This window comes from Sprattus sprattus, assembly GCF_963457725.1.
Source record: "Sprattus sprattus genome assembly, chromosome: 19".
Classification (NCBI taxonomy): domain Eukaryota; kingdom Metazoa; phylum Chordata; class Actinopteri; order Clupeiformes; family Clupeidae; genus Sprattus; species Sprattus sprattus.
The window spans coordinates 21,691,635-21,702,098 of record NC_137917.1 but is presented as its reverse complement, the minus strand read 5'-3'; the positions used below and the strand labels follow the sequence as shown (position 1 = coordinate 21,702,098).

The 10,464-nt window shown below is 43.8% G+C and overlaps 1 protein-coding gene across 1 annotated transcript; it reads left to right on the top strand.

Moving 5' to 3' along the window:
• The first annotated feature begins 272 nt into the window (after window positions 1–272).
• Window positions 273–10,200, top strand: LOC308380020 (beta-1,4-galactosyltransferase 3). Its single transcript, XM_080857298.1, has 6 exons — window positions 273–581; window positions 1,392–1,627; window positions 3,497–3,684; window positions 4,940–5,062; window positions 6,688–6,792; window positions 7,136–10,200. Exons 1-6 carry the CDS (start codon window positions 317–319, stop codon window positions 7,383–7,385), a joined length of 1,167 nt encoding a protein of 388 aa, XP_080713424.1. The 5' UTR covers window positions 273–316; the 3' UTR covers window positions 7,386–10,200.
• The last annotated feature ends 264 nt before the right edge of the window (window positions 10,201–10,464 follow it).

The window sequence follows — 10,464 nt, the reverse complement described above, 5'->3', positions numbered from 1 at the left end:
GCCCTTAACTCTGTCCCTATTCAAAGAGTTTTCATTCTCTTGCAATCACCCCCTCCCCCATCCTCTTGACAGCAGGATACATACCATCTGCCAGTGCAGTTAGCAGTTGATTTTATATATATATATATATACATATTTTTTTAAATAACTGTAGGGAGAGTTAAGCATTGGACTTTTTTTTTTTTTTAAGCGGCCATGAAGCTTCCCTCAGAGGATGAGACCACCGTACAGTGAGTGCCTGTTTTTTTTTTGCTGAGCCACTCCAACCTCCTCCACACACAGACTAAAAAAAAAAAGTTCCCTGCAGGCGGTTGCCATGGTCACACTACAGTCCAAATGGCGCTACCTGGTGATGTTACTGGGGGTGCAGCTGGTCGTCATGGCGCTGCTGTCTCGGGAGGGCAACCAGAGGAGGGTGTCGTACTTCTTCAAAATCTTCCGGAAGACAGAGCACTCCGCGTATCCCTCACATGGGCACAACGCTACCAGCGGAGGGGACGTCTACGCCAACGTCGTCTACGCCAACCTCTCAACCCTGGCAGACGACCTTCCTTACTGCCCCAAGAAGTCCCCCCTCATTGGTGAGTTCAGCTCAACGTCACACCCTTATGTTTGGGCCCTCTCTGTATCCCGGGTCAGGCTCTCCACTCCTATCCACTCATATCCTCTCATATCCACTCCTATCCACTCCTATCCACTCCGATCCTCTCCGATCTTAAACACTCACTGTTGTCTTTTCTTTCCCACCCTGGTGTTCTTGTGTCTTTGATATTCCGTGTTTGTACGGCCCTGGTGTTATCTTAGATCTCCAAACATGGCTCCCTTTCCTCATTCCTGGAACTCCCCTTTTCCTGTTGCCTGGGTTTCTCTGTGCCAATAGAGTGAAGTGCACTGCAGGACTGTACCTTGCGCACACAGTCGGTTAAAGGAGGGTGTTGTAGAGAAGGGACTAATGATTGCTTTTTTAAAGTGGCTCCAGAGGGGATGAAAAGAGGTTCGAATGCCATCTGTCGTTAATAGCGGGACTAACGAATGAGTGTTTACACAAGGGAGGTCCCTGCTCATCTCCCCTAGATCGGGTTCTGTGTTTGCTTCCACAGGAAATGTCCATGTCTACTTCTAAGGCTGACTTTTCCGACTGCAGACTCAGAGTCCACATCATTAACGTGTCTTATAGTCAGACTAGTGCCTTCCCTGGTTCTATTTCAGGATTTTTTTTATCCTGAGCTGTGCCTTTCTGCAAGCAGCCAGCACTTGTTCTACAAGTTGCTTCACATTACATCATTCAGCTTCAATGTCCTACCATTCCCTTAAGGAAAAACTTGGGTTATTTCAAGCTTGTGCTATGCCTAATGATGTTGTTGTTTCCTCTCCTGGTTCTGTCTGCGCAGGCGGACCGATCCGCGTCACCTTCCCCTCGGGCTTGACCCTGTCTAAAATCAAGCGGAGGAACCCACTTGTTAAGCGGGGAGGTCGGTACCGCCCCCCGAACTGTGAGGCCAATCATCGCACGGCCATAATCATCCCCTTCAGAAACCGGGAACACCACTTGAAGTTCTTCCTCTACAACCTGCACCCTTTCCTGCAGAGGCAACAGCTCGATTATGGCATTTACATCATCCAACAGGTGAGAGAGAGCATCGCACACCTCCTGCAACATACCCCCCCCCCCCCCCCCCCCAACTCTCCCCCACGCTCGTATCAGCAGGAGGGCCGTCTCTGAAGCTTGATGTCTGCACTGTGCTTTTTCATAAAGACCTCCAATGTATACAATTACTAATATTACAGTGATTGCCACTCGCTGAAGGCAAGCGCATTGAGCTTATCAGCCATGTGCCGTGTCGTCACTCGCTTCAGAACCATGCTGCAGTGATTAAATAGTGATGAGGAAATCAGTGCTGCAAGTCAGTACTGTGAGCCTTGTACTGTGAGCCTCAACAGTGCTTCAAAATCGACTCAACAGCACCCCCTGGTATTAGTCATGACAACTGCAGTATACAGACACATGTTAGACATGCATGCCAGTTGTGTTCAGGCTCGAGTTCCAAATCTCCTTATCCACTTACAACGGCCTCTGCCTCTGTAGAGTACGCGCTTCACCTCCCGCCTTCAAATGGCTGTCCGTCTTCTAGTTTCACTTACATTAAAATATTATTCTGTGTTTGTTTCCATTAGGGTAGAGTTTGTTGAACATTGTAAGGCAGAACTGTGTTTCAGTCAGTTTTCACTCTTGTTCCCATTCCCCCAGTAACCTATGGAATCCTGTGCTATACGCTACTTATATACTGTTATTCTTGTATAGTTCTCCCACTAACCTATGGAATCCTGTGCTATACGCTACTTATATACTGTTATTCTTGTATAGTTCTCCCACTGACCTATGGAATCCCGTGGTGTACGCTACTTATATACTGTTATTCTTGTATAGTTCTCCCACTAACCTATGGAATCCTGTGCTATACGCTACTTATATACTGTTATTCTTGTATAGTTCTCCCACTAACCTATGGAATCCTGTGCTATACTCTACTTATATACTGTTATTCTTGTATAGTTCTCCCACTGACCTATGGAATCCCGTGGTGTACGCTACTTCTTTTTCTGCTCAGATTCTTTTATTAAAACAGAAGTGCTGTCCATTGGTTGAGTTCCCTGATGCTAGACAGACACTTCTGATAACTTGCCTTCTCTCTGGCATGTTCTGTCAGCGTCTGCATTGTGTACCAAGGTGCATGACGTCAGCAAGGTATTGTTTAGACAAGGCAAACACAAAATCCCAACCCAAACGTATGTTGAGAGATAGAACATACCTACCCCACGTGTAAGGGTTGGGTTTTAACGTCAGAAAACAGCGATCAAAGGCCCAGGATCTTTGGACACACACACACACACACACACACACACACACACACACACACACACACACACACTGATACAGGATTCCACCAGGGACAAAACCCTTGCCTTTATTTCATGTCTCCTACCTCTCATCAGCCTGGCTGGGATTAGAGCTAATCCTCAGCTTCAAGTACTGACCACATCTGAGCTCACTTGGATTTACAGGAATATTGCATGGAATTAGTACGTAGGTCTATAAATGTATAAGTATGTGATTTAAATGTAGCCTTTATACACATTAGCGATCACTAATCTGTGATCAAACACCATTATTTACTATATAAAATGTTTGTAGGACAGTAATAGGTTGGCATTCAATCACAAACGTTCACATAAATAAGGGCTGAATGATTAAATGCATCGATTTGTTCTTGTTTCTGTAATGAGCAGTTAAATAAAAGAATATTTTACACTTAAAGTATCTCATATTGTGTTAGTCATATTTAAATCATTCATTACATTTTGTTGGGGGAAAAAAAAGAGGATTAAATAAAAAAAATCACAATAAGATTATTTTCCCAAATCATTCGGCCCTATACTGATGTAGGGATGTGTTTTTATTTATGGCATGTTCGCCCATGTCTTTGTGTGTGAATAGGCTGGGGACTATACCTTTAATCGGGCAAAGCTGATGAATGTGGGCTTCCGGGAAGCCATGCGCGAAGAGGACTGGGACTGCCTGTTCTTCCACGACGTGGACCTCATCCCCGAGGACGACCGCAACACCTACACCTGCGATGCCTACCCCAAGCACGCCGCCATAGCCATGGACAAATTCGGCTACAAGTAAGTGTGTCTTTAGGCTTCTCGTTTGTATGTTAGTATGTGTATGTTTGTGTGTCCAACTGCCTGACATCCAGTCCTCACAGGGGACTTAGACTGGTTCAGATTGCAAGGGGAATAAGGCCCAGGGTCCTTTTTTTGCCAACATGGGACAATGTGCTTTTTTTTCCAAATTTAGTTTGATCTATTAATTTATCTATTCACACACTCAGTTATATTGGGACCATTCCTATGGGCTTAAGTTTATTGATTATGGATAGATACATGTGAATATTTCCTTTCACAAGCTTTTTGATGTTGCTGTTAATGGCACATGTGTCTCATGCATGTGACTTCCACGGCCCATGCAAGCTGTCTCTGGGCCCCGTTCACAGCAACGACTGATGTGGGTCAGTTACCACCACCGATTTGGGCCGGTTCCAGGCGGAAAAGATGAGATCTGAGCTGGGTGATCGGAATCGCACATTAAGCCGTGTAATCTGAGCATGGCCTTTGTGTCCTGAGTCTCATTCATGTTTGGTCGCTGCCCAGTTAGCCATGAGCGTGTTTGAAATCTTTTCATGAAATCTTTCATGAAGTTGTACTTTTATTACCGTTTCTCATTCAACCGACCGTATTTATTCTTCACCCGGTAAACCAATATGGAGGCATCTTGTTTAAACAGGACAAGTACCACACATGCACTTGGACTTGTCCGTGAGTAAGTCACAGTAGATAAGAAACGGATTCCGGATGCACAGTGGGTGAATAAGATAAAGGCAGGTGGGCTTGCGTCATGTTACACGTTTATTCAGGCGTGTGTGTTTAAGAAACAATCAGCCCTGGAAAAGGTGAAGGCCTCCTTTTGAACTTTTGTTTGATTGGGATTAATCTCTCACACTTCATCGCCTAGCAGGTCCCTTTGTGTGTATCTTTGTATTAAGCTATTCTTCTTCTGTCTCTTCTTTTTCACTGTTTCTCTCTCTCTCTCTCTCTATCTCTGACACTCTTTATCATCATATTCTGCCCCCCCCCCCTTCTCCTCTCACCCTGTCCTCCTATCCGTCCAGCCTTAATTAGCGTTCTCTTGTATCTGTCCTGCCTTAATTAGCCTTCTCTTGTCTCTGTCCATACTTAATTAGCATTCTCTTGTCTCTGTCCATACATAATTAGCCTTCTCTTGTCTCCTCATGTCTGTCCATACTTAATTAGCGTTCTCTTGTCTCTGTCCATACTTAATTAGCGCTCTCTTGTCTCCGTGTCTCTGTGCTTTTGGCAGGTTGCCATACAAAACGTATTTTGGAGGCGTCTCGGCCCTGACCCCTTTGCAGTACCTGAAGATGAACGGTTTCCCCAACAACTACTGGGGCTGGGGCGGCGAGGACGATGACATTGGAATCAGGTAAGGGGGGGGGGGGGGGGGTCAGGTTTAGCAGCACCTACATCAACACGCCCTGGCCCTCGTGCTCATGGTCATGCGTCGACAAACAAGCACAGGGTCTGCTGGGAATGTTATGCTATAGATCACACTATGTGTCGGGGGGTGTTTTTCATTAACCTGCTGTCTAGTTTCATGGCCGCCCCAATAGTCCCGGCAAAATAGCGTTTTACGACAGACATATTGTAAAATCATTTTTTTCAGTATAGATCATTTCTATGAGGTGTCCAGAACAACATACTAAAAGTCCTAAGAAATCCAAGTTGAGGAAAAATTCTCATCAACCTGAGATTTGTGCTAATAATGCATGGTACATTGCCTCAAAAATGTAATTTTTCCTTTACTCCTATCAAAATGAAACTTTACACAATGAAAGTACCCATGAAAAGTAAAAAAAATGTTATTAACAGTATCTTTTGAAATTAATTTAAATATGCACATTAGCTCCACACTTTTTGAATATGTCCATAGGCAGAAACACCATTCATATGTATGACAAATACATCGGCCCAATCTTCATCCTATCATCCTTCTGCCAATGGGAGATGGCAATGTTGCTTTTAGACGGGCCTCTAACCTGAAAACTTCCTGGCTTGGTAGTACCTGCCAGGGGTATGGTGTTTCTGCCTATGCAATCAGGACATATTCAATGTGACGCTCATGTGCATATTCAAATTCATTTCAAAAGAAACTTGTAATACAAAAAAAGTTACTTTTTATGTATACTTTTACTATGTAAAGTTTTATTTTGGTAGGAGTAAAGGAAAAAATTAAGCCTATTGGTTGTATTTTGGGCATATTTAATTAGTGTATTCATGGGTACTTTCATTGTGTAAAGTTTTATTTTGATAGGTGTAAAGGAAAAAAATTACACTTTTGAGGTGTATTTTTGCCATGCATTATTAGCACACATCTCAGATTGATGAGAATTAAACATATTTCCTCAAGTAGGATTTCTTAGGACTTTAAGTATGTTGTTCTGGACACCTCATAGAAATGATCTATGCTGAAAAAAAAATCTTTTACAATGAATTCTATTTTTGGCTCCAAAATGGGCTATTTTGCCTGGACTACAATGAAAGGGATCCATGCATAGGTGCTGAGACTGCTCTTTTCACCAAGTAGAGCCTACTGGGAAATGTAGAGCTTGTCTGTACAGTTGGCAGTTTCTTTGTGTTGCTGCTGCGCCATGAGAAGGCACTTCACCTGCCCAAGCTGCGGAAGAAGCTTAATGATCTGTTTCTTCCTGATAAAGATAACCTTCAGTCATATATTATATGGAGATATAATTTATTTTAGTTAAAGGAAAAAGGGGATACAAATTATTATTACCATGATCAACCTACCAGGGCTAAACAATGGACACAACTCAATGGATGGGTCCTCTCCAAAAATATATCTTTATTTTCAAATCTTTGTCCTCATTTTGTATTAACCCTCTGCCTATGGCATCTGCTTTGAACTCCCATTTGAAGTTTCACAGTGAGTCCCTTTCAAAGCTTGTCTGTACTCTCAGGCCGTTCCTTCAGTCAGTGTCTTCTGTTTTCCTTGATCTTCTCTTCTCCCCTCGCTTCCTCTCTCTTATTCAGAGTGTCTCTGGGAGGAATGTCGATCTCTCGTCCGTCGGCGGTCATAGGACGCTACAAAATGATCAAACACGAGCTGGACTCGGGCAACGCGGAGAACCCAGAGAGGTGAGGTTTCCGGGGCTTTCCGGCAGTTTTCGGTGCGACTCATAGCAAAAGCTTGTGGACTGGCCAGTGTGGGGAAGTTCAGCTACACAGGCGTTGGATTTCAGTTCAGTAAAAAGTTACTCAGTGGGACATACTCAACAGTTCTGTCTTTCTTAATCTCTCTTTCTTTCTCTCTCTCTGCATCTTTAGCTGTATGTTACCATCTCTTTGTCTTTATACCTGTTTGAATCTGTCCACCTCTTATGTCTGTCTTCCATTATTTTTGTCTTTATTTCTGTCTCTGTCTCTGTCCCCCCCCGTTCAATATTTCACCTTTCCCTCTCCTCCACTCCCTTTTCTGCAGGTTTAACATGCTGCAAAAGACGAGGCAGACCTGGAAACTGGATGGCATGAACTCGGTGGAGTACGAGCTTGTCTCGCGCGAGTACGGTCAGCTGTACACTAACATCACTGTTAACATCGGGACGGAAGAGGGCATGCACGCAACCCTCAAAATGAATGCCCCAGCTGACGCCAACATCCCTGCGGCCTCCTCCATCAAAACTGAAAATCAGGCAAACGATAAAGAGAACGAGAAAACACCAGACTACTGAGGATTCCCTGTCTGTGTGTGGAGTAGCAGCAGGAGCGTGGTTGGTGGTAGTGTTGGGCAGAGAGGAAGACGGGGGGGTCCTCTCAGACCCCCCCTGCCTTTTCCCTCTAAGACAAAAGGGCTTCCACCATCCATTGCCTCCCACCATTCGGGACCACTGGCAGTGCCATTATAGGACCAAGCTCTTTCACACTATTGCCTTTTTCACCCACCCTTACGTTAGCCTCTTCCTGTGAGAAGAACAGACACACTGCTCTGTGGTATGGGGGATTTTCCTGTGTGAAACAAATTTGGTTTGGGTTTTTTTTTTTTCTCCTTTTTTGGGGCACATATTCTCTCTGTAGAGGAAGGCAGTGGTGGGAAAAATTAGACTGTTGAATGTATCTCTCTGCGTGTGATTTACAACGAGATCATTGTTTCTCTTCCCTCCCCCCAGGACTCTCCCTGCACATGTCACTTGACCTTTGTTTGTTGTGTTTGCGGTGACAACAAGAGATGGGACCTGAGTCTTGTCCGCAAAAGAGACAAATTTGGACTTTGTTTTAACCTGTTGCCTTAGCATAATTGCAAAAGTATCATCTCGGTCTTGTCCTCTGTGTGCTTAAAACAGTATGTGAGTGTGTCTGTGGGTGGGTGTGTGTTTGTGAGCAATGCATGCGTATGTACGTATTTGCCTCAGTGAAAGAATGTTTACATAAAACAGATTAGAGATAAGGTTTGCAGAAGGCTCCATCACCAACCCCTTATGGGAGATTATAAACCGGATACTGCTGGGAACCGGCAACGTGGTGGTGTGTTAGCCAGGTTTTAATTTCACTCACCTATATCCTTATACCCTTCCCTAACATTCAAATCAGACTCGATATTTACAGTGGTTAACCCGTCATAGATATCCTGGACGTTTTTTCTTGTTTTCCTAGAGGGGGGGTGGGGGGGGTGGTGACGGTTATTTACGTTTCATTTCTTATCAGGTGCTGAGTTGTTATTCATCCCATTTTGCTCTCTGTTGTGTTTCCTTGATCCCATCCCTGAGGGCTGCACAGTGCTTTATGCAAGTTGAGTGTGGTAATGCTTTGGATAGTCAATTGTTGATTGCGCCCTGACCACTGTCGTGCCTTTGTGATGTTTCAAGTGCACATTTCAATTGCAGTAACTCAAGGCCCGTTTGGACCTGATAATCGAACCCAGGTAGCTAGTTATCGTATATATCTGATATGAAGCCACAAAGATGAACTCATGGGTGACGTCTTTTTGAGCATAAAGAGTACAGTTCATAAGTAACTATGGGGAGTTCTCTTACATATTGTAGCCATGACCGAATGGAAAGAAAATCTCTAAATCCTTCTCAGAAAGAGGGGCGATATTAATGGTTTGAGCATTAAAAACGAATAAAGAGAAGTAAGTCACCAAACGAAGAGTTTAGGTTAAGATCAAGGGGCCATTTCACAAAGCAGGATGACTTGGTTATCTGTATAAGTGTGGGGCCAGCATCCATAATGGCTCTTTTTAGTCTCGGATTTAGTCACCACGATTATCTAGTCAACTGAGATGGCAGTGACTTTGTGAAATGGTCTTGGCACTGTGAAGAGCGGGCGGTAGCACATTCAGCAGTGCTTTTGTAGCACAGGGCTTTGGGGTGTAGAGAGAGGGTTATCCACTTTCTTTGTCTTAACTCTGTATGTTCTTCACACCTCTGCCTCTTATCAAGCCACCTTTGGCCCTCACTCTCCTCCAGCTGGAGACTTGTTTGTTTGTTTGTTTGTTTGTTTGTTTGTTTATGACATTAACATGTCCTTCATGCAAAAGTCTGTGTCTTAGCAGAGAGCCTAAGTGGGCTGAAACCAAAGATGGCGGTCTGGCGGGCAGCTTCTCAACTAATGCTCAAATTGTTGGACTATGAAATGATACTATATAATGCCTTGGTGGTAGAAGAGAGATAGTGTGAGTGTGAGTGTGAGTGTGTGTGTGTGTGTGTGTGTGTGTGTGTGTGTGTGTGTGTGTGTGTGTGTGTGTGAGGTGCGTGCCTCTTGTATGTGTGTGTATTTTTACAGTTTATGGTGGTTTCACATGCTGCTGTTTACAGTTTGGAAATTGAGCAGTGGTGGTGGTCCTTTTGTGTCTTCATAAATGAAACTAGATCGAAGCTATTTTAGAGGGATGTGGCCCTTGCTTTGTACCTAATATCCTGTCCGTTCTTCTTGGGTTTTCCTCCTTGCAAAAAAACGAGGTGAATTGTATCACGTTTGTATAAAAAAAAAAGTTCATAGATTGTTGCAGGTGATGCCCCGCAGGTTGACCTCTGGTGGCATGACTATGCTTTGCTCATTGGCCCGAAGGATGAGCGAGAAACTGGAACTATGGCCTAAGAAGGCCGGAGTGGAGATCATGTGACTGAGGTAAATCAACACACGGCTCGGAGGACTCATTACAGATTTGTTGGATGCTGAGGTGTTAAAGCTTCACCCATACTGTGCATACAGAAAAACTGCTTACTATGTATATATCTGATGGAAAAGAAAGGCCAAACTATGCAGGACATGGCTGGATGGGACAGTTTTAAGCACTTTTGGGGATCGGATGCATCAATTTTGCAGTTGTCCAGCCCCTCATACAGTGCTCATTGAGTTGCATTAGTAGCAGTAAGTCTGTGCTCTGATGAGCCTCAGCGAAAGAGAGGTTGTAGGGGAACAGTGCTAAAAATGTATGCAGAAAAATGCAACTTCTCATGTTTTGTTTATTTTTTGTCTTCTTGTCAAAGTCTGCACTGTCCAGAGTTGCCTTATAATAATGATTAATAAAACAAATAATCAACCAGTGCCTTGTTTATTAGTGTGGAAAGCCTTTTTAAGTGGTTTATGAGGTAAAAATTTCCCATATTTTTTGTTTTTGTATTTCACAATAATTTCAAAGAAGGACCTCTATGTTAAACACTGTCTGAGAAAGAATGTCATTGTTATAAGTTCAGGTATAGTCTTGTTAGGTGAGGTTTGCACGTACAACAGGTGCTTTGTGAATAATACTATAGTACTTCCTCACAGCTGCAAACAGATGGCTGATAACCACCCACACACACTTTCAAA

Excerpts from the sequence above, each read along its gene's own strand:
- LOC308380020 (XM_080857298.1), top strand. The coding sequence starts at position 317 with ATGGTCACACTACAGTCCAAATGGCGCTACCTGGTGATGTTACTGGGG. Across the intron at positions 582-1,391 it reads CAAGAAGTCCCCCCTCATTG|GCGGACCGATCCGCGTCACC; the intron begins GTGAGTTCAGCT and ends CTGTCTGCGCAG. Across the intron at positions 6,793-7,135 it reads AACGCGGAGAACCCAGAGAG|GTTTAACATGCTGCAAAAGA; the intron begins GTGAGGTTTCCG and ends CCTTTTCTGCAG.